At 53.0% G+C, this 23,944-nt stretch overlaps 1 protein-coding gene across 1 annotated transcript in view; it reads right to left on the minus strand.

Annotated features, from left to right (window-relative positions):
- Positions 1-11,199: 11,199 nt before the first annotated feature.
- Positions 11,200-23,944, minus strand: part of LOC142250239 (protocadherin-20-like) — a 28,302-nt gene continuing 15,557 nt past the window's right edge. Inside the window, exon 2 of the mRNA XM_075322367.1 lies at positions 11,200-14,258. Coding sequence (XP_075178482.1) covers positions 11,664-14,258 — 2,595 coding nt within the window. The 3' untranslated portion in view covers positions 11,200-11,663. The remainder of the gene's footprint in view (positions 14,259-23,944) is intronic.

Raw genomic sequence — 23,944 nt, forward strand, 5'->3', positions numbered from 1 at the left:
AAGCACAGATCGCTGTGTGTGACAGCGACAGAGCAACAACTGAATGTGCAGGCAGCAGGAGCCGGCTTCTGCGGAGGCTGGTAACCAATGTAAACATCGGGTAACCAAGAAGCCCTGTCCTTGGTTACCCGATATTTACCTTTGTTACCATCCTCCGCCGCTCTCACTGTCAGTGCCGGCTCCGGCTCTCTGCACATGTAGCTGCAGGACACATCGGGTTAATTAACCCGATGTGTGCTGTAACTAGGAGAGCAAGGAGCCAGCGCTAAGCATTGTGCGCTGCTCCCTGCTCTGTGCACATGTAGCTGCAGCACACATCGGGTTAATTAACCCCATGTGTGCTGTAGCTAGGAGAGCAGGGAGCCAGCGCTAAGCGGTGTGCGCTGCTCCCTGCTCTCTGCACGTGTAGCTGGTCACTGGTGAGCTCACCAGCAACTCGTGTAGCCACGCTCCAGCGATCCCTGCCAGGTCAGGTTGCTGGTGGGATCGCTGGAGCGTTGCAGTGTGACATCTCACCAGCAACCTCCTAGCAACTTACCAGCGATCCCTATCGTTGTTGGGATCGCTGGTAAGTTGCTTAGTGTGACTGGACCTTAAGTGAATTGCTAGATGTGATGTAACGTACCTGTCTCACCCTTGTCTCTGGATATTTGAATATGGCTTGAAATCTAGCCAATAAGAGCCCAGTCTTATCCACCAATCGTGAAGACCCCAATGGTCTAAATGGAGAGCTCAGGGGTATAAGAAGAAGGACTGTCCATTGCCCAGGGAGACTCTTGCTACATTATACCAATCTAGGACCTGCGGATCCGATTGGCAAGCCATAACCAAACCTGGATTATAATACTACATGGACTTCAGCATCGAATGCAAGGATTCGGCTGAGATATCAAGGACTACCTAAGGAAGGAATCCAGCTTGGGACAATCCAATCATCTGACTACAGATTTTGCACACCTCAGCCAGCTTCCTAAATCTGGCGTTATTCCATTCTCGGTGAGTGCCTGCCGAAAGCGGGGTGCTGCTGGATTGGAGTAAGTGGCCCTGGAACCTGTGAGGCACGGACATTCTAATCCCTGGTGAGCAGCGGAAGGGTGAGACTCTGTTGCCTGTAACATTTGTGTGTTTTGCTGGTTATGTGTTATGTGCCATTAATATTTTGGGGATCCAATAAAGTCTTAATATTGTGATTCCCTCACCCTGTGTTGTCTGAGTCGTGTTCCGCCCACGATTAAGGAGGTCGGGGTCCAGTTGGGATGAGTCCTGGGCCATGCTGTCTTTCTAAAGGCGGTCGGGCCAGCGGACGAGAGCACCCACTGACCTCTCACCTTACACACAGCAGTACAGGAAAAGGATAGAGACCACCGGGTGGGGGGCCAGAACGCAACCGGCCGCGGCACCGGCCACTATCACCTTGGTTTACCAGAGACTTGTGTGTTTTACTAACAGTGAGTACACCAGCACCCCCTGCGGTCGCCATCCCCTGCACATACCAACCGGGTCCCGGGGCAACCATCCCTACCCACGGAGGGATTAACAACTTGCTGCACAACATCGACCCCGGGTGCCCCATAACAGCAGCGGTTGTGTCCCACCTCACCACTCAGCGTGGGTGGCGTCACGAACTTAATACGGCCCAGCCCGTACATATATGTTCCCCCCATTTATTCGGCGTGTCCGCGAGACCCCCGGGTCTGGAGACCCTCAAGCCACCACCCCTGAAGGCCCGGATCCGAGCAGCGCCGGCTGCTGGCACGGGGGCGGCACACCCCGTAACTTGGCATCACAAACAGGATACTTACCCATCCACTTACCTTGTGGAAGTGCGCCTTGTATTGGACAGTCAGCGGTGATCCGTTGCCAAATTTTCAGAAGTCGCCATCTTGCCACCATTTAAGGCGCGAAAACAATAACCCAGCGTCTTCTTCCCCGAGAAAAGGGCGCAAAAGCCGAATCCCCGCCCCCTGGGAACGCAGCCGGAAAGCGAGCTGGAAGTCGAAAAACAAAACTTACCAGCAAAGAAAAGGAATGCCGGCAAAAGACCAAGGGGGCGGGCGAAGCATACTGCAGCATGTGACCGAGCAGATAAAGGGCAGGGACTCCAGGACCCTGCCACCCCTCTTGTTCCTGGATACCACCCATGCAGGATGGCCGACCCGTCTAACAAGCCCGCAGCGAAGGAGCCCGCGCCTGGAACGGCCGACTGGGTACAAGTCCAGATGGAGCGCATGTGCCGCCGGATCCAGGCACAGGCGAGCCATATGCTAAAACGATGGACGGCCAAGATGGAGGGATTAGCTGCAGCTGTTCGGGCCTGTGAGATGGAAGCAGCCTCGGAGGAGCGTGTAAGCAACCCACGCCCCTATGTCCCCCAGGGAGCGGCCGACCAGACTGAGGGGCCCGGTCTGCCCCTGCCCGCCACGCTGCCCCTCTCACCACCTGCACCTGTTGCCGATGCCCCACTTTGTCCGCTGCCCCCACCACCGGCAGCGCTACCCGTTCTGTCCGCCCGCAAGGGCCTGCTAGCAGAGGCCGCCGACAGCGAGTCTGTCACCGCCCCGGTTCCCGCACCAGCTCCACGCTCGTGCACCGCCCAGAAGATGTCCCGTCCGGTCTCGGAGGAGAAAGCACCCGTGATGACGACGGCCCCAGCTACCCGCCCGGCCGCAGCGGATACAGTCCCCGACCAGAAGCCAGCACCGCCAAAAACACCATCCGCTCCCAGACTCCCGGCCTCGACTGAGGCGCAGCAGAGATGCACCTGCGGAGCAGCCGAACGAGCCACATCACAGCGGGGCCCTCCATTGCCAAGAGTGCTGGTCGTAACCGGCACGGAGGGACTCCGACTGGGCCCGGCCCCCGCGCAGGTTGAACCGGAGCAGGCAGAAGGAGCTCCATACTGGGAGCGGCAGCGGCGCCAGCTGGGCAAAGAGATTGCAGCTCGGGAAAAGCGGAAGGCGGAGGTCCTGTCCCGGACCTACACGGAGGGCAATTTGCGGAATGCTACTTTTCGGGTGCGGGTCGCGGTCTACCAGGGCCAGGTCTGGCACTTAAACCCCCAAAGAGGATGGGGTTTTATCTTCGAGCCGGGCCTGGAGGCCGAGATATTCGTGTCCCGGAGGCATGTATACCCACATTTGCCCGTTTGCCATCCCGACCGTGACCTGGAGCCCGGAGAGCTGGTGCTGTACACCCGGCATTGTGGGGAGAGGGGGTGGTTTGCCCTCGATGTGTGGAGATGGGAGAAGCAGAGCGTCCAGCCGCACACCCACCCCTCCCCACCATCCAACTTCGGAGGAGAATGTTAAGCAATGGTAGTGGTTCCCAGCTACCAACAAGTTGAAGTTCCCCGTTAGGACTGTCTGTAATTCCCATTTAAAGTTCAAAAAGACAATGGCTTAGAACTTGAGAGCCAGCCCATAAACTTTTGGGTTTTGTAAATACTCCCTGACCAACCTTTTCACCAAGCTGCAGTCTCTGGAGAGGCTGGTTGGAGGATGGGCCTGCGGTAGAGTCGGACGAGGCCCTGTCACCAGCAAAACCGGTGACTACCCTCCGGGTCAGGGGTCCCTGGACGTGGGGCCCTTGAAAAAGGACTGCCGGGTAAGGAACTTTTTACCCGGCCCGTTTGGGCAACACCCGGACCTACCCTGGACTTGGACAAGGGGTTCCAACCTGTGTTTTAGAGGTGGCATCAGGGATAGGTTGTTTTGGGTGGGTGAAGTGAGAAGGACCCGGTCCGTCCTGTCCCGGTTGTTTGTATGTGCAACGTTTAAGTAACATGCCTCCCGTAAGGGAAGAAAACAAAATATGCGTATTGTAAATATGTTATTATACTTGTAACTGTTTTATTCTTTTATCTTTTTCCAGTTAAATAAACGGTGGTGGTCGGACAGCCCGCGGACGGTCTGTGTTTAACCAAGGGGGAGTGTGACGCCCTGGCAAAACTAGGTAGTCTCAGTTAGGCCCCTGCATAACACCTTCCCTCACTAGGAAACACACAACCAACCAGGAAACCCTAGTCACCCCCCTTAGGGAAAGATAGACACACCAGTGGGTGTGGCCAGGTGGTTGGGACACGCCAACCCAGGGGTTTAGACAGCTCGGGGCGGGAAAGCAAGCAGAAAGTGTTTGGAGAGGAGTGTGGGCTGGAGCTAAGTGTAGCTCCAGCAAGGAGAGTTCAAGTTGAACGGTACCAGGGTAGGAGCCCTGGTGCCACTGGCTAGGAGGCAGACGGTGGTCTCCGTCAGCAGGAGACGGGAAGACGGCTCGGTGGAACTGAGGTGGACCGGGACAGGGTTGTAGCCCACAAATTGGGGTACTCGGACCCTGAAGCCAGGACCAGAACCTACTGGAACTGGTTAATTAACCGATTGAGGCCAGGACTAGGAGGTCCTGTCCCACCCAAAATCCCTCATAGAAGACAACAGTCCACCGATTAGGGATAAGAGGTCATCGCCACGGCCCATAGATCCCATGGGCCAGAGTCTGCGGGCACGGCTCCAGCCGGGAACGGACTCCTGAGTTTCACATTAGGAAAGTCCACCTTAAACACAGCAGTGCAGGAAAAGGATAGAGACCACCAGCCGGGTGGGGGACCAGAACGCAACCGGCCGCGGCATCGGCCACCATCACCTTGGTTTACCAGAGACTTGTGTGTTTTACTAACAGTGAGTACACCAGCACCCCCTGCGGTCGCCATCCCCTGCACACAACAACCGGGTCCCGGGGCCACCATCCCTACCCATGGAGGGGTTAACAACTTGCTGCACAACATCTCCCCCGGGTGCCCCTTAACAGCAGCGGTGGTGTCGCACCTCACCACACATCGTGGGTGGCGTCATGAACTTAATACGGCCCAGCCCGTACATATATGTTCCCCTCGAAAGCGGGGTGCTGCTGGATTGGAGTAAGTAGCCCTGGAAGCTCTGAGGCACGGACATTCTAATCCCTGGTGAGCCAGCCGAAGGGTGAGACTGTGTTGCCTGTAACATTTGTGTGTTTTGCTGGTTATGTGTTATGTGCCATTAATATTTTGGGGATCCAATAAAGTCTTAATATTGTGGTTCCCTCACCCTGTGTTGTCTGAGTAGCGTTCCACCCACGGTTAAGGAGGTCGGGCGTCCAGTTGGGATGAGTCCTGGGCCATGCTGTCTTTCTAAAGGCGGTCGGGCCAGCGGACGAGAGCACCCACTGACCTCTCACCTTACATACAGCAGTACAGGAAAAGGATAGAGACCACCGGGTGGGGGGCCAGAACGCAACCGGCCGCGGCACCGGCCACTAACACCTTGGTTTACCAGAGACTTGTGTGTTTTACTAACAGTGAGTACACCAGCACCCCCTGCGGTCGCCATCCCCTGCACATACCAAACGGGTCCCGGGGCAACCATCCCTACCCACGGAGGGGTTAACAACTTGCTGCATCGACCCCGGGTGCCCCATAACAGCAGCGGTTGTGTCCCACCTCACCACACAGCGTGGGTGGCGTCACGAACTTAATACGGCCCAGCCCGTACATATATGTTCCCCCCCATTTATTCGGCGTGTCCGGGAGACCCCCGGGTCTGGAGACCCTCAAGCCACCACCCCTGAAGGCCCGGATCCGAGCAGCGCCGGCTGCTGGCACGGGGGCGGCACATAAGCTGGCTTACTTAATTATACTGCTTTGTTGCTTCCACCATTGAATTGATGCAGTAGCAGAGCATGGGACTGTTCGGGACACTAGAATCTGCTCTGCATTTGTTTTCTATGGGGAGATAAGGTATGCACACCAGTGACTATGTAAGGGGAATACATGAAATAGCAGAAACTGCTGTGTGAATACTGACTTGAAAAATCCAATAGCTATATGCAAGAGTGAAAATGTGAAAAATAGAATCTGCATTACTGCCATGAACATATGAATCAAGAGAAATTTAGCTACTGAATTGATCAATGCAATAGAGCCCCAACACTACGCCAAAGTATTTCTCTACGTTGGGGTCCCTATCTTGTGTGTGTCCTCTCATGCAGTTAAAAACCTTACCGTGTATGGGAAGCTGAGACCCAGGCTATTTATGCACATGATATGGATTGGCAATAGGTGTGGTTGGGGAGGGTTCACAAATGAAAAAATACTAACAAATAAGAATAACGTTTGCAACACCATTCTAAGTCCGAACTGGGTGCAAAAACCTAAAAAAAAATCACTATGGGGATTTTTTTAATTTTTTTTAGTTTTTTTTTTTTTATTTTTTTATATTTTTTTATGATTTTTTTTAAAAAATTTTTAGGGACCCCAACGTAGAGAAATACTTTGGCGTAGTGTTGGGGCTCTATTGCATTGATCAATTCAGTAGCTAAATTTCTCTTGATTCATATGTTCATGGCAGTAATGCAGATTCCATTTTTCACATTTTCACTCTTACATATAGCTATTGGATTTTTCAAGTCAGTATTCACACAGCAGTTTCTGCTATTTCATGTATTCCCCTTACATAGTCACTGGTGTGCATACCTTATCTCCCCATAGTGATTTTTTTTAGGTTTTTGCACCCAGTTCGGACTTAGAATGGTGTTCCAAACGTTATTCCTATCTGCATTTGTTTTCTGACCATTGTATACTGCTTTGTTGCTTCCACCATTGAATTGATGCAGTAGCAGAGCCCGGGACTGTTCTGGACACTAGACACTGCTCTGCATTTGTTTTCTGACCATTGTATACTGCTTTGTTGCTTCCACCATTGAATTGATGCGGTAGCAGAGCCCGGGACTGTTCTGGACACTAGACACTGCTCTGCATTTGTTTTCTGACCATTGTATACTGCTTTGTTGCTTCCACCATTGCATTGATGCAGTAGCAGAGCCCGGGACTGTTCTGGACACTAGACACTGCTCTGCATTTGTTTTCTGACCATTGTACACTGCTTTGTTGCTTCCACCATTGCATTGATGCAGTAGCAGAGCCCGGGACTGTTCTGGACACTAGAATCTGCTCTGCATTTGTTTTCTGACCATTGTATACTGCTTTGTTGCTTCCACCATTGCATTGATGCAGTAGCAGAGCCCGGGACTGTTCTGGTTACTAGACACTGCTCTGCATTTGTTTTCTGACCATTGTATACTGCTTTGTTGCTTCCACGATTGAATTGAAGCAGTAGCAGAGCCCGGGACTGTTCTGGACACTAGAATCTGCTCTGCATTTGTGTTCTGACCATTGTATACTGCTTTGTTGCTTCCACCATTGAATTGATGCGGTAGCAGAGCCCGGGACTGTTCTGGACACTAGACACTTCTCTGCATTTGTTTTCTGACCATTGTATACTGCTTTGTTGCTTCCACCATTGCATTGATGCGGTAGCAGAGCCCGGGACTGTTCTGGACACTAGACACTGCTCTGCATTTGTTTTCTGACCATTGTATACTGCTTTGTTGCTTCCACCATTGAATTGATGCGGTAGCAGAGCCCGGGACTGTTCTGGACACTAGACACTGCTCTGCATTTGTTTTCTGACCATTGTATACTGCTTTGTTGCTTCCACCATTGAATTGATGCGGTAGCAGAGCCCGGGACTGTTCTGGACACTAGAATCTGCTCTGCATTTGTGTTCTGACCATTGTATACTGCTTTGTTGCTTCCACCATTGAATTGATGCGGTAGCAGAGCCTGGGACTGTTCTGGACACTAGAACCTGCTCTGCATTTGTCTTCTGACCATTGTATACTGCTTTGTTGCTTCCACCATTGCATTGATGCAGTAGCAGAGCCCGGGACTGTTCTGGACACTAGAATCTGCTCTGCATTTGTCTTCTGACCATTGTATACTGCTTTGTTGCTTCCACCATTGAATTGATGCGGTAGCAGAGCCCGGGACTGTTCTGGACACTAGACACTGCTCTGCATTTGTGTTCTGACCATTGTATACTGCTTTGTTGCTTCCACCATTGCATTGATTCAGTAGCAGAGCCCGGGACTGTTCTGGACACTAGAATCTGCTCTACATTTGTTTTCTGACCATTGTATACTGCTTTGTTGCTTCCACCATTGCATTGATGCAGTAGCAGAGCCCGGGACTGTTCTGGACACTAGACACTGCTCTGCATTTGTTTTCTGACCATTGTATACTGCTTTGTTGCTTCCACGATTGAATTGAAGCAGTAGCAGAGCCCGGGACTGTTCTGGACACTAGAATCTGCTCTGCATTTGTGTTCTGACCATTGTATACTGCTTTGTTGCTTCCACCATTGAATTGATGCGGTAGCAGAGCCCGGGACTGTTCTGGACACTAGACACTGCTCTGCATTTGTTTTCTGACCATTGTATACTGCTCTGCATCTCACTTCGGACTTTCAGAGACCTCCTTATGGAGCTTCAGAGACTGCACTGCTAAATCACATTATCCAGTGAGGTTTTCAAGAGACTTTCCTTAAAGGCTTCATTTGCTATTTTCCCTGTGTTTATGGACTTGATTGTTTTCTTTGCACTTGTTGCTGGTCACCGTGTGTGTTACAATACAAGCTTTATCACCTATAAACCGGGGTCAGTTGTGACTTTGCTCCACACAAATAGATTCCTGAGTTATCCACTATAATTATTACAATAAGTTAGAAAATGATCCTGTTCTCATTTTTCTATTAGATACATATATTTAGTCTTTAGCCTTTTTTTAATGTGTTGGGGGAGGTGATTACATCACTTTATATGATCTCCCTGAGGGTCTATACATCTGACCAAGAGGAGCCCATAGGTCTCTAGTGACATCATAGCTGGTAGGAGACCACTACTGAGAGGACTAGGACTGTAAATGGGGGTCAGATTTACATTACTAAAACATTGCATTATTTGTAAGATTTACAATCATTGGACACAAAACGTATTATTATAGAAATCCTGGAACATAGGATTATGTCAGATTTCTTTATTGCATAAGACAAAAGGACCTGTCTGGGAGGCAACAAGCAGAGGAGAGGGTAGGTGATAATTTGGGCTTTCTTCATCCCTCCTTCTCCCCCACCTCCCTTGCTCCTCTTTCTTTCCCTCTTCCTCCCCCTACTTTTCACACTCTTCAACTGCTTCTCCTCCTCCCTCCTTCTTTCCCTCTTCCTCCCCTTCCTTCTCCCACTCCTCCGCTGCTCCTCCTTCTCTCCCTCGTTCTTCCCCTCCCTCCTTCTCAACCTCTCACTCCTTCCCTGCTTCTCCTTCTCTCCTACACTCCCTGTCTCCTCCTCGCCCTCATTTTCCCCTTCCCCTACTCCCCCTTCTCTTCATTCCCATCCTTATCCCTTCTTTTCCTCCTCTCCCTCTCCCTCCCCTTCCTCCTCCTTTTCTCCCTCCTCACCACCCTCCTCCTCTCCCTTTCCCTCCCCATCCTCCCCCTCTCCCTCCCACTCCCCTTCCTCCTCTCCCTCCCCTTCCTACCCCTCTTCCTCTCTCTCCTCACCCTCTTCCTTTCTTCCTCTTCCTTTCTTCCCCCTCCTCTTCCTTTCTTCCTCTTCCTTTCTTCCCCCTACTCTCCTTTCTTCCCCCTCCTCTCCCTTTCTGCCCCCTCCTCCTATCCCTCTCCCTCCTCCTCCTCTCCCTTTCATCCTCCTCCTCTCCCTCCTCCTCCTCTCCCTTTCTTCCCCCTCCTCTCCCTTTCTTCTCCCTACTTTCCCTTTCTTCCCCCTCCTCTCCCGTTCTTCCTCTTCCTTTCTTCCACTTCCTCTTCCTTTCTCTCTCCCTTTCTTCCCCTTACTCTCCCTTTCTTCCCCCTTCTCTCCCTTTCTTCTCCCTCCTCTCCCTTTCCTTCTCCTCCTGTCCCTTTCTTATCCCTCTTCTCCCTTTCCTCCTCCTCTCCCTTTCTGCCCCCTCCTCTCCCTCCTCCACTCCCTCTCCCTCCTCCACTCCCTCCTCCTCGCCCTTTCTTCCCCCTCCTCTCCCTTTCTTATCCCTCCTCTCCCTTTCTGCCCCCTCCTCTCCCTCCTCCACTCCCTCCTTCACGCCCTCTCCCTCCTCCTCTCCCTTTCTTCCCCCTCCTCTCCCTTTCTTATCCCTCCTCTCCCTTTCCTCCTCCTCCTCTCCCTTTCTGCCCCCTCCTCTCCCTTTCTGCCCCCTCCTCTCCCTCCTCCACTCCCTCCTTCACTCCCTCTCCCTTTCTTCCCCCTTCTCTCCCTTTCTTCCTCCTCCTCCTCGCCCTTTCTTCCCCCTCCTCTCCCTTTCTTATCCCTCCTCTCCCTTTCCTCCTCCTCCTCTCCCTTTCTTATCCCTCCTCTCCCTTTCCTCCTCCTCCTCTCCCTCCTCCGCTCCCTCCTTCACTCCCTCTCCCTCCTCCTCTCTCTTTCTTCCCCCTTCTCTCCCTTTCTTCCTCCTCCTCCTCGCCCTTTCTTCCCCCTCCTCTCCCTTTCTGCCCCCTCCTCTCCCTTTCCTCCTCCTCCTCTCCCTTTCTGCCCCCTCCTCTCCCTCCTCCTCTCCCTTTCTTATCCCTCCTCTCCCTTTCCTCCTCCTCCTCTCCCTCCTCCACTCCCTCCTTCACTCCCTCTCCCTCCTCCTCTCTCTTTCTTCCCCCTTCTCTCCCTTTCTTCCTCCTCCTCCTCGCCCTTTCTTCCCCCTCCTCTCCCTTTCTGCCCCCTCCTCTCCCTTTCCTCCTCCTCCTCTCCCTTTCTGCCCCCTCCTCTCCCTCCTCCTCTCCCTTTCTTATCCCTCCTCTCCCTTTCCTCCTCCTCCTCTCCCTCCTCCACTCCCTCCTTCACTCCCTCTCCCTCCTCCTCTCTCTTTCTTCCCCCTTCTCTCCCTTTCTTCCTCCTCCTCCTCTCCCTTTCTTCCCCCTTCTCTCCCTTTCTTCCTCCTCCTCCTCGCCCTTTCTTCCCCCTCCTCTCCCTTTCTTATCCCTCCTCTCCCTTTCCTCCTCTCCCTTTCTGCCCCCTCCTCTCCCTTTCTGCCCCCTCCTCTCCCTCCTCCACTCCCTCCTTCACTCCCTCTCCCTCCTCCTCTCCCTTTCTTCCCCCTTCTCTCCCTTTCTTCCTCCTCCTCCTCGCCCTTTCTTCCCCCTCCTCTCCCTTTCTGCCCCCTCCTCTCCCTTTCCTCCTCCTCCTCTCCCTTTCTGCCCCCTCCTCTCCCTCCTCCTCTCCCTTTCTTATCCCTCCTCTCCCTTTCCTCCTCCTCCTCTCCCTCCTCCACTCCCTCCTTCACTCCCTCTCCCTCCTCCTCTCTCTTTCTTCCCCCTACTCTCCTTTCCCCTCCTTCTCATCCAATCAATCGAGTCTAATTACTAGATTGTCCCAATTCTCCCCTTTTATCGATAGGGAAGCTCCCACATGGACATGCCCTTTTTTGCTAATGTGGCAAGCCTCGCCTCCATAGTGATGACATCACGGGTTGGCCCTGTGAATGAATACGGCCTGAGGTGTCCTGACCGGGATATTACACCCAGACGACAGGACCTGGCTCCCGATGACTGAGATGTGCAATATGCAGAGAACGACAGGAAGCAATAAAAATACAGCCAAGCGCAGTCTTTCAGGCACAGAGGAGCCCTCACGTGGCCACTTTCCTAGTCCAGTCAGTGGTGCCAATAATTCTCTGCAGTTGATGTCCATTCTGACCATCTCTTGGCACTGGAGAAGTAATTGTACCCTAATGTAGGACATAATGTGATTTATACAACAAATCCATGTAACATTGCTACCAATGGATGCGCAAGGGCCTTAAAGGGGCGTGCGGCTGTCAGAAGGGTCATAGTATTTCACTTCACCCCTGTCTCTTGTGTAACAATCTACATTTAACTGCAGAGGAACTTGGACATCTGGACTCTGCATTTCCTTTCTTCTTGAACAGAGAAATAAGAAGCTGCCAGCCATGCAACATATGATAGAGACTGACACAACTGCAAGGGCGACCGGGGCCGTCAGTGACCAGCTGATTGGGGCCGTGGTGGGCGGCTTCTCCAGGCATGGCTCCAGAGGAATCACCTGGCTTTCGTGCCTCATACTGGCTCTGCTCGTCATGATTAAAGACTCCACATAACTCCTATTGCTGATACTTTCGTTCAGAAGAATGTTGACCCATACGATCGTGGAGAGCGCGGCAGGAGAGCCGTGGTCACTGGCTTTTACTAAGAGTTGATACAGACCACAATGATGACTGATGGGACTTTCTTTCAATATGACATTACCTGTGTTGGCATCAACCTTAAAGAGACTGGCAGTAGGACCGATCTCACCATACTCGGTGTATGTGATAATGCCATTCAAGCCTGCATCATAATCAACTGCGTGGACTTTGGTCACAGAGGAACCCTGGGCAGTATCAGGTGGAACCAACACATATGAAAAGTTTGACTCTGGAAGAACTATGAAAGGAGCGTTATCATTCACATCCAGTATGACCACAAGAGCTTTCACGCGGGAGGTCAATGGTGGACTTCCTTTGTCTCTGGCTTCCAGCCAAAGTTCATATATCAATACATTTTCATAGTCGAAAGGTCCCTTTGCCCTTAGTATTCGGTCTTGCCCCATAGAAAACAAGGAAGTGTTATTTATAAGGTGCACAGAGAAGTCCCCATTTAAGCCACTGTCTACATCTGTCACATTGATGTAGCCAACCTCTCCTTGAAGAGGAAGATCCTCAGGGATAAAGAACATAAACTCATTTGAAGCAAAAGTTGGTGGGTTGTCATTTTGATCTAAGACCTTGATAACAATGGTACATGAGTCATTCAGTGATGGTGAACCGTGGTCCATTGCTGTGACTTGTACAATGTAGGAAGATTTCTTTTCTCTGTCCAGAGATGCAGATACTTTGAGAATCCCACTTGAGCTGTTGATGGAGAACACTTTGGGATCTCCATCCAGCAGATAGTAGCTTATTTCTCCATTGGATCCACTATCTTCATCGGAAGCAGAAAGATTCAGTAATATATCTCCGGGAATATTGTTTTCTTCAATGATGATTTCTTCAAGATGGTTTTGGAATTTTGGGCTATTATCATTGACATCTTCAATCTGAATCTTAATGGTTTCCGTACACATAAATGATTCATTAATGGTGGAATTTCCCGTTATTGTGATGTTATACTGTTCTTTTACTTCAAAGTCCAGCGGACTGGATGTCAATAGCAGGAATGTGTCTGAAGAAGAATCAGAAGACCTTAAGTGGAAGGGAGAGGGTTCATTTATGAAAAGAGGACGGCGAACACTTCCATCCGGATCTGTAATATCTAAGATGGCAATGATGGTTCCCGGTGGGACGTCTTCCTGGATGGAGATGCCACCTTCGTTTTGGGATGCTATGAAGCGAACTTCTATCGTCGGCTTCTTCTGAATTTTTTCCAGATTTATAGTGACTGAGGCCACTGCAGGAAAACAACCAGGTCCAACGGCTAAAACCGACAGCCGGTATTGCATCACGTTGTCTCGTAACGGCTCCGATAGAGTCAGTAACCCAGATGAGCTATCCAGATGAAAACGTTTTCTGATTGATTCTGCAACTCGGGTGCTATAAAAATACTCAATCACACTGTTCTCACCATCATCCGCATCTATGGCTTGAAATTGCACTACTTTGTCACCCACAGACTTGCTCCTTGGAAGAGTCACTGAGACATTGTTTGTAAGGAACACAGGACAGTTATCATTTACGTCAATGATTTGTACAAGAAGTGTGGCCGTGCCAGACATTGGTGGAAATCCATTATCAGAGGCAATTAAACTCATCCGAAGTTCACTGTGAGACTCGCGATCCAGAGGCCTGAGAAGGATTAATGTCAAGACATCCAGCTGTTGGTGGAGAGTGAAGATGTTGTCTGGACAGATGAGCTGGTAGGACAGGTCGGCATTGTGGTTTATATCCTCGTCTTTAGCCAATGGGTCAATGACAAATGGGCTTCCAATAGTGGCGTCCTCTGGAATGGAGACAGTGTAGATGGGCTCTGGGAAGTAGGGCAGATTGTCATTAATGTCCAGGATTAAAAGTGTGACTTTCATAAATTCAGAATGTTCTTGTGATGAAATAAAGACATCCAGCGTCATCGAGCACTGGTCCTCGGTGTGGAATGGGCACAAGGACTCCCGGTCAAGCTTGTTGGCCATTGTATATAAATTCCCACTGTGAGAATCGAGATGGAAGTAGTTTGTGCGGGTTAAGAGCTTGTACTGCAGGGGCGCAGAAGACGGGAAACTCTTCCCTAAGTTTCCAATCAACGTGTCTTCTTCTTGCTCCTCCTGGACATGGAATATTATTTCTGTGGAAGCTCCAGGAAAGTTCAGGACGTGAAAAATGTTTGTAAGAAGAAGAAAGTATTTCTGAAAAATAGAAATGAAGCAAGACATTGTTATATATCCACAATCATCTAATCAAGATACAATGAAATACAAGTCAAGTTGGAGGGATTTCGTGGAACATTGAGAGCATGACAGACTTGGTACGGCAGCGTTGTAGGGGCGACTGGCCGTCCTGGATGCCCGGAGTGGGCCACTAACGGGCCGCACTGTCCGAGGCAGGGTACATCTGTACAGGGCAGGGGAGGAAGAAAACCTCACCACAATAATGGCGGTGTCTCTCCAGAAAACCATGGTGTGACCGAGAAGGCCGCGAGGTCACTCCTGGACACCGTCTTACACTTGTAGAATCCATTAGGCTTCATTTTCTTGTCAGTATAAAGATCAACATAAATGATTCACACTTGGAATAAAAAGATGAAAAAATGTGTCTTCTAACTATTTGTGGGCAATTGTTCATATTTAATTGACACTGAAGAGGAGTGGATCCGTGTACAGGGCCGCCATCAGGGCATTACAACAGTGACTAGTGTACTGGGCCTGGTGAAGAGGAGTGGATCCGTGTACAGGGCCGCCATCAGGGCATTACAACTGTGACTGGTGTACCGGGCCTGGTGAAGAGGAGTGGATCCGTGTACAGGGCCGCCATCAGGGCATTACAACTGTGACTGGTGTACCGGGCCTGGTGAAGAGGAGTGGACCCGTGTACAGGGCCGCCATCAGGGCATTACAACTGTGACTGGTGTACTGGGCCTGGTGAAGAGGAGTGGATCCGTGTACAGGGCCGCCATCAGGGCATTACAACTGTGACTGGTGTACCGGGCCTGGTGAAGAGGAGTGGACCCGTGTACAGGGCCGCCATCAGGGCATTACAACTGTGACTGGTGTACTGGGCCCGGTGAAGAGGAGTGGATCCGTGTACAGGGCCGCCATCAGGGCATTACAACTGTGACTGGTGTACCGGGCCTGGTGAAGAGGAGTGGACCCGTGTACAGGGCCGCCATCAGGGCATTACAACTGTGACTGGTGTACTGGGCCCGGTGAAGAGGAGTGGATCCATGTACAGGGCCGCCATCAGGGCATTACAACTGTGACTGGTGTACCGGGCCTGGTGAAGAGAGGTGGACCCGTGTACAGGGCCGCCATCAGGGCATTACAACTGTGACTGGTGTACTGGGCCCGGTGAAGAGGAGTGGACCCGTGTACAGGGCCGCCATCAGGGCATTACAACTGTGACTGGTGTACTGGGCCCGGTGAAGAGGAGTGGATCCGTGTACAGGGCCGCCATCAGGGCATTACAACTGTGACTGGTGTACTGGGCCCGGTGAAGAGAGGTGGACCCGTGTACAGGGCCGCCATCAGGGCATTACAACTGTGACTGATGTACTGGGCCTGGTGAAGAGGAGTGGATCCGTGTACAGGGCCGCCATCAGGGCATTACAACTGTGACTGGTGTACTGGGCCCGGTGAAGAGAGGTGGACCCGTGTACAGGGCCGCCATCAGGGCATTACAACTGTGACTGGTGTACTGGGCCCGGTGAAGAGGAGTGGACCCGTGTACAGGGCCGCCATCAGGGCATTACAACTGTGACTGGTGTACTGGGCCTGGTGAAGAGGAGTGGACCCGTGTACAGGGCCGCCATCAGGGCATTACAACTGTGACTGGTGTACTGGGCCCGGTGAAGAGAAGTGGACCCGTGTACAGGGCCGCCATCAGGGCATTACAACTGTGACTGGTGTACCGGGCCTGGTGAAGAGGAGTGGACCCGTGTACAGGGCATTACAACTGTGACTGGTGTACCGGGCCTGGTGAAGAGGAGTGGACCCGTGTACAGGGCCGCCATCAGGGCATTACAACTGTGACTGGTGTACTGGGCCCGGTGAAGAGGAGTGGATCCATGTACAGGGCCGCCATCAGGCCATTACAACTGTGACTGGTGTACCGGGCCTGGTGAAGAGGAGTGGACCCGTGTACAGGGCCGCCATCAGGGCATTACAACTGTGACTGGTGTACTGGGCCTGGTGAAGAGAGGTGGACCCGTGTACAGGGCCGCCATCAGGGCATTACAACTGTGACTGGTGTACCGGGCCTGGTGAAGAGAGGTGGACCCGTGTACAGGGCCGCCATCAGGGCATTACAACTGTGACTTGTGTACCGGGCCTGGTGAAGAGAAGTGGACCCGTGTACAGGGCCGCCATCAGGGCATAACAACTGTGACTGGTGTACTGGGCCTGGTGAAGAGGAGTGGATCCGTGTACAGGGCCGCCATCAGGGCATTACAACTGTGACTGGTGTACCGGGCCTGGTGAAGAGGAGTGGACCCGTGTACAGGGCCGCCATCAGGGCATTACAACTGTGACTGGTCTACCGGGCCTGGTGAAGAGGAGTGGACCCGTGTACAGGGCCGCCATCAGGGCATTACAACTGTGACTGGTGTACCGGGCCTGGTGAAGAGGAGTGGATCCGTGTACAGGGCCGCCATCAGGGAATTACAACTGTGACTGGTGTACTGGGCCTGGTGAAGAGGAGTGGACCCACAGATATTTGGGGTTGTCGAATCCACAGAGACTAGGAAAAAAAAGTGTAGTTCAGGAACCAAACTTGACCCCAGATAATGGACCCCATACAAGTCAATGGGGACGAGAAGTTCTGTGCTGTATAATGGTCATAGTGAGGGCTAAGGGGCTGCAAAAGAAAACAAATGGGGGTACGAGCAGGGCAGTAATATGTACCACAGAATATAACATTGCAGTCAGACTCTTTTCTGGCCTGCTCATTAAACTTCATGAATATTCCCTGCTTCCCCAACCACCCTCTGTATCAGAGTCTGTGATTGGTTGCAGTCAGTTTGATGTATGGTAGTGTAAAAAGAAATAAATAATTTCAAAAAAATGACTTCTCCCATATTTTTCATAATCAGCGCAGGTAAAACAAGACAACCAAGGGCTGCAACCCCCAGGGGTCTGCTTCACGTTGGCTGGTTATAAAAAATAAAGGGGATCCCACACCATTTTTATAAAATGATTTAGATAAATAATTATGAAAAACAGCATGGGTCCCCCCTCATTTTTGATAACCAGCCAAGATAAAGCAGACTGCTGGGGGCAGGTATTATCAAGGTGGAAAGAGCCATGGTTAGATGCACTAATTGTGGCACTTTACCCTGCTCTCCCCAATTGCCCTGCTGCGGTAGCAATTGGGTTAATATAAGGGGTTGATAGCAGCTATGATTTGTCAAAAAGAAAAATCACAGCTGCCGTGAAGCCCTGGGCTAGTAATGGGTAGGCATCAATAAGACACCCCCATTACTAACCATGTAAATAAATGTGGCGCCCCTGAGGCTTCCGTCGCCACAGGACATTGCACCCCATCCAGCGGTGTGATGCCCCATTCTGGGTGAGGAAAGGAGTGAACGCCGGTCCCCTGGCAAATCTACACAACACCCATTGTTAGGTACACACTGGGACCAGGGATAGTGGCAGCAACCCTCCCATGCTGCATGCTGGGAGGGGCCGTAAGACCCATCCCTGCTCCTATAGGGTAGATCAGAGCAACTGGGGAGGTGGGAGGAGCCACCAGAGAGCAGTCAGAGAAAGGAAGGTCACGTTTAGTCAGTTGAAGAGAGAAGTCTGAGAGAGTGGGGAGAAGGAGGAGGAGGTCTGCAGGAGGCAGACGAGAAGGAGGGAAGGAAAGGCAGCTCTAGTCAGTCAGGAGCTGAGGAAAGAAAGAGACGCTTCCTGGTGAAGATCCTGGGACTTAGAGGGTCCAGGTGACACCAAGCAGAGAACAGAAGGGATTCCAGGGCCACGGGTAGCTGTAGAGCTGCGGTGTCCACAGGAACATCGGTGGAGGGATCAAGCTGCAACAGGGGACGGTCCGTAGAAACCGGAGGAGTGCAAAATCATCTCCAAACAGTAAAAACCGAGGCCCAGGGAAAGTTGTAAACTCCCCGGGCCACAGCCCACAGCAGAACCTCTAGAAAGGGGAGAATCATCCGACAGGTGACCCCCAGCCTGGAGGCTGTAGTGGAGGCCGAGCGGGTTCATCCTAAAAGAGCTAGGCTTAAGGAGACAGCGACACTTTAGAGAGAAGGGTACCGGCTTTTGCTCCAGAAATTACCCAGAAACAGCGGAGGTCCCTGACAGTGGTCCCAGCAGTCCAGAGGCACCTGTGCACTTCTACCAGGATGTGTGAGTGAACAGCTTGAACTGCACCCTTGGTGTTGCCTCTGTTACTTCCTCTGCATAGACTTCCACTACACCATAGACTCTCACGAGCACCAACTGTGCCCCGGGGCACCGCTCCACCTGTGGGGAGTAGTACCACCATTGCTGCCATATCATCACCCCAAAGGCCTCACACAGCAGCGGCGGCTTAATAGCCGCATACCACAGGTGGCGTCACCAACACAAACTGTATTCACCCCCAAGTTATCAGCCATTTTAACTGACACCCACCAGGGCCACGGAGTCGGGCCCCGCCACCACTGACTACCCCCGGACTAGTCCGGCCCGGCACCGGGTGTCCCATAGCCCTGGGGTGGGCGAGTCAATTTTGGCGTCACGAACAGGATTTCGTGCCCGGTCCCACCGGGTACTGTGCGCCTGCAGAAACTGTGCTTAAAAGACTGTTTACTGTGAGAAACCACCGCCATTAGCGCTGCTGAGAGTGGGAAGAAGGGGGGCGTGTCAGAAGAAAGGGCGCGAAGAGAAGCCCCGCCCCCTTGGTCTTGGCAAAAGAGCGCGAAGGTGTGCCCGCTATGGAGAGCGGAGGAGAGAAATATGGCGCCTAGAAAAGTTGGCTGGCAGAAAGAGTCTAAATGCCAGACCAGCAGATAACGAAAATGTACCTGATAGCAAGCGGAGCGGTGCCGGCCATGATGGGCTGGGCGCCAGTCTGGCGCCAGATGCTGGTGCACCCTCCGGCTCTGCCTCCAAGAAGGGAAAGGGTGCAGCCGAGTGGCGTGGTCGAGTACCCGAGCAGAGTGGTAGAGGACGGTCACCAGGCAGGCAGCATGGCGGAGAAGTTGCAGCCAGATGCCCCGGCGACCCACAAGCTGGAACCTGGACTGGAGTTCCTGAAGGAGGAGGTCGAGTTCCTCACCCGGAGGCTGAGTGCCCTGCAGGCTGAAGTGGGACGGCGGGTGGAGAGCGCGGAGCAGAGAGCGAGTGCTGAGCAGAACCAGGCGGCAGCAGAAGCCGTGGGCCACAGAGAACAGGCCGCGGTACTGGACCTGGGTAAGCTGCATGTTGCCCCTGCCTGCCCGAGCCCCTGGTACAGCGAAGTGTCTTAGCCTATCCCTCCTGCAGGCTTGCAGGAGGCGCCCGCCGACCGCTCCCAGGCCATAGCACGCCCAGCAGCCCCCAGCAGCGCAGAAGGCTCCCAGGCCCCAGCGGGTCCCGATGAGTTGGTGGGCCCCTTGCCGAGCCCTCCTACCGCTCGATGGATATGTGCTCACCCGGCGTGACCTGGGCCTGGCCCGGCCCCTGCGCCCTGCCGAAACCCCGCTGGCAACGGAGATAGCCTGCGCCCACCAAGTGGAGCTGTTTCAACAGGAACGAGAGCTCCGGGAGGAGAAGCGGAGGGCCGTGGAGGCGTCCAACCTGGCCTCCAAAGCCCAGATCCGGAAGGCCCGAAAAGGATCTCAGGGCCCAGTGAGAAGGGGCCAAGTGATTGACTTCAGGCAGGACGGCGGCTGGGGCTTTATCCGAGAGCCCGGCCTGGGCAAGGATGTCTTTGTCTCCCGCCGTGACATTGAGGAGCACTTGTCCAGGGGCCACCCAAGGCGCGACGTCCAGCCCGGCGACCAGGTGGAGTATACACGGCTGATGGGGAGCTGTGGCTGGTATGCCCTGAGTGTTCATGTCCTGCGGGAGGAGGAGGGCCCCAAAGAGCCAGAGTGGCGCCGCCGTTCTCAAGCCAGCAGCCCCCTGCAAGCAAGCAGTCCTGTGCAGGGAAGCCGTGCTGTGCCTGCAAGCAGCCCCACTCCTACCCAGGCTGCAGCGCCCCGCAGTAGGCCAGTGACCAGCACCCAGGAGACGCAATCCCTGATCTCCTCGGCCTACCTGCTGCCTGGAGCAATGCCGGAGTGGGACCCCCGCATCTATCCTCACAAGTAATAAAAGAAAGAAGAAGATGCTGAACTGTATATAGCTCCTGTCAGCCCCTCATCCCTTTGTGAAGATGTCCCTTATGTTCTGCCCTCATGTTCTTTTTGAAGACGACACCCTTTCCTGCCTTACTGCCCAGTGTACTTTTCGAAGATGTCACCCCCCCTTGTTTATTTGTTGCCGGGCCACGGAACTGGAATGTGGTCCCCGGTGAATGTATATGTGTCCTGTGTTACCAGGCCACTAGACTTAGTGGCTGGTTCGTTTGTCTTTGCCTTTCCCCCTTAAAGTTGAAAAAGACGTTTTGGGCCACTGGACTGTGTGGTCAGAAGATCCTAATGAAAATAGTTGGACCTGTTGTGCCCCCTACCAGAATTATGGGGGAAGTGCCCAAACCGTGCAATGGACTGGAAGTGCACATGTAGAGTTTCTTTATAAGAAAGTTTTTGCAACGTTCAAGTATTTGCGCCTCCCATAAAGGGAAGAACAGTTTTTATTGTTTTATGTATGCATACCAAAAATGTTTTTGCAGTCTCTTTCCACATTTTGTTGTTTTTCAGCCCGAGGACGTGCTGGGATTTGCTGTGGGGGAGTGTGGCGCCCCTGAGGCTTCCGTCGCCACAGGACATTGCACCCCATCCAGCGGTGTGATGCCCCATTCTGGGTGAGGAAAGTAGTGAACGCCGGTCCCCTGGCAAATCTACACAACACCCATTGTTAGGTACACACTGGGACCAGGGATAGTGGCAGCAACCCTCCCATGCTGCATGCTGGGAGGGGCCGTAAGACCCATCCCTGCTCCTATAGGGTAGATCAGAGCAACTGGGGAGGTGGGAGGAGCCACCAGAGAGCAGTCAGAGAAAGGAAGGTCAAGTTTAGTCAGTTGAAGAGAGAAGTCTGAGAGAGTGGGGAGAAGGAGGAGGAGGTCTGCAGGAGGCAGACGAGAAGGAGGGAAGGAAAGGCAGCTCTAGTCAGTCAGGAGCTGAGGAAAGAAAGAGACGCTTCCTGGTGAAGATCCTGGGACTCAGAGGGTCCAGGTGACACCAAGCAGAGAGAAGAAGGGATCCCAGGGCCACGGGTAGCTGTAGAGCTGCGGTGTCCACAGGAACATCGGTGGAGGGATCAAGCTGCAACAGGGGACGGTCCCTAGAAACCGGAGGAGTGCAAAATCATCTCCAAACAGTAAAAACCGAGGCCCAGGGAATGTTGTAAACTCCCCGGGCCACAGCCCACAGCAGAACCTCTAGAAAGGGGGCAAGTAACCGACAGGTGACCCCCAGCCTGGAGGCTGTAGTGGAGGCTGAGCGGGTTCATCCTAAAAGAGCTAGGCTTAAGGAGACAGCGACACTTTAGAGAGAAGGGTACCGGCTTTTGCTCCAGAAATTACCCAGAAACAGCGGAGGTCCCTGACAGTGGTCCCAGCAGTCCAGAGGCACCTGTGCACTTCTACCAGGATGTGTGAGTGAACAGCTTGAACTGCACCCTTGGTGTTGCCTCTGTTGTTTCCTCTGCATAGACTTCCACTACACCATAGACTCTCACGAGCACCAACTGTGCCCCGGGGCACCGCTCCACCTGTGGGGAGTAGTACCACCATTGCTGCCATATCATCACCCCGGAGGCCTCACACAGCAGCGGCGGCCTAATAGCCGCATACCACAGGTGGCGTCACCAACACAAACTGTATTCACCCCCAAGTTATCAGCCATTTTAACTGACACCCACCAGGGCCACGGAGTCGGGCCCCGCCACCACTGACTACCCCCGGACTAGTCCGGCCCGGCACCGGGTGTCCCATAGCCCTGGGGTGGGCGAGTCATAAACACACACAAATATCCTAATGGATGCACCAATTTTTGGCGGCTGTGGGCTGCATAATCTTATCCCTTCCCACACTGATAATACCAGCCCTCAGTAGAGGGGGTCTCAGTAGAGGGGGTCTCAGTAGAGGGGGTCTCAGTAGAGGGGGTCTCAGTCAGTAGATGGTCTCAGTAGAGGGGGGTCTCAGTAGAGGGGGAGTTTCAGTAGAGGGGTCTCAGTCAGCAGATGGTCTTAGTAGAGGGGGGTCTCAGTCAGTAGATGGTCTCAGTAGAGGGGGGGTCTCATTAGAGGGGGGTCTCAGTCAGTAGATGGTCTCAGTAGAGGGGGTCTCAGTCAGTAGAGGGGGTCTCAGTAGAGGGGGTCTCAGTCAGTAGATGGTCTCAGTAGAGGGGGGTCTCAGTAGAGGGGGAGTTTCAGTAGAGGGGTCTCAGTCAGTAGATGGTCTCAGAGGGGGTCTCAGTCAGTAGATGGTCTCAGTAGAGGGGGGGTCTCATTAGAGGGGGGTCTCAGTCAGTAGAGGGGGTCTCAGTAGAAGGGGTCTCAGTAGAGGGGGTCTCAGTCAGTAGATGATCTCAGTAGAGGGGGTCTCAGTAGAGGGGGGGTTTCAGTAGAGGGGTCTCAGTCAGCAGATGATCTCAGTAGAGGGGTCTCAGTCAGCAGATGATCTCAGTAGAGGGGGGGTTTCAGTAGAGGGGTCTCAGTCAGTAGATGGTCTAAGTAGAGGGGTCTCAGTCAGTAGATGGTCTAAGTAGAGGGGTCTCAGTCAGTAGATGGTCTAAGTAGAGGGGTCTCAGTCAGTAGATGATCTCAGTAGAGGGGGTCTCAGTAGAGGGGAGGGTTTCAGTAGAGGGGGGTCTCAGTCAGTAGAGGGGGGGGCTCAGTAGAGGGGGTCTCAGTCAGTAGATGGTCTCAGTAGAGGGGGGTCTCAGTCAGTAGAGGGGGGGAGCTCAGTAGAGGGGGTCTCAGTCAGTAGATGGTCTCAGTAGAGGGGGTCTCAGTAGAGGGGGTCTGTCAGTATAGGGGGTCTCAGTAGAGGGGGTCTCAGTCAGTAGAGGGGGTCCCAGTAGAGGGGGTCTCAGTCAGTAGAGGGGGTCTCAGTCAGTAGAGGGGGTCCCAGTAGAGGGGGTCTCAGTCAGTAGAGGGGGTCTCAGTAGAGGGGGTCTCAGTCAGTAGAGGGGGTCTCAGTCAGTAGAGGGGGTCTCAGTCAGTAGAGGGGGTCTCAGTAGAGGGGGTCTCAGTGGCCACTTATCAGGGATCCTGTCCAGTATGGTATATGAGTGCTTTCTGTCTTACATGACCGCCCTGATCAGCAGAGAATTCTCCTCAGAGCCCGCCATGAGGCTGCCATTCTGCGCGCAGCTCATATTCTGACCAGACACCATCTTGCTTCTTCTCGCCTGTATCATGGTGAAGTCATCGCCCAGAATATCTATCGCTTCTCCAGGGACACGATCCTAGATTGTGGGGTCCTCGAGCCCATGGATCCCAACATGAGGGCAGATAGTGGCGGCCACAAGTTACAGAGCGGCTGCATCTGCTCCAGTCTGAACGATGCTGCATCCGCACACGGGGAGCTCCTCAGCCTCAGGAAGCTCTCGCTCTCTCTCTCTCTCTCTCTCTTTCCCTCTCTCTTTCCCTCTCTCTCTCTTTCTCTCTTTCTCTCTTTCCCTGTCTCTCTCTTTCCCTCTCTCTTTCTCTCTTTCTCTCTCTCTTTCCCTCTCTCTTTCCCTCTCTCTCTCTTTCTTTCCAGCTCCTTCTTTCTTTTTTTCTCTCTCTCT

This window comes from Anomaloglossus baeobatrachus, chromosome 9 (assembly GCF_048569485.1).
Source record: "Anomaloglossus baeobatrachus isolate aAnoBae1 chromosome 9, aAnoBae1.hap1, whole genome shotgun sequence".
In the NCBI taxonomy this organism is placed as follows: Eukaryota; Metazoa; Chordata; class Amphibia; order Anura; family Aromobatidae; genus Anomaloglossus; species Anomaloglossus baeobatrachus.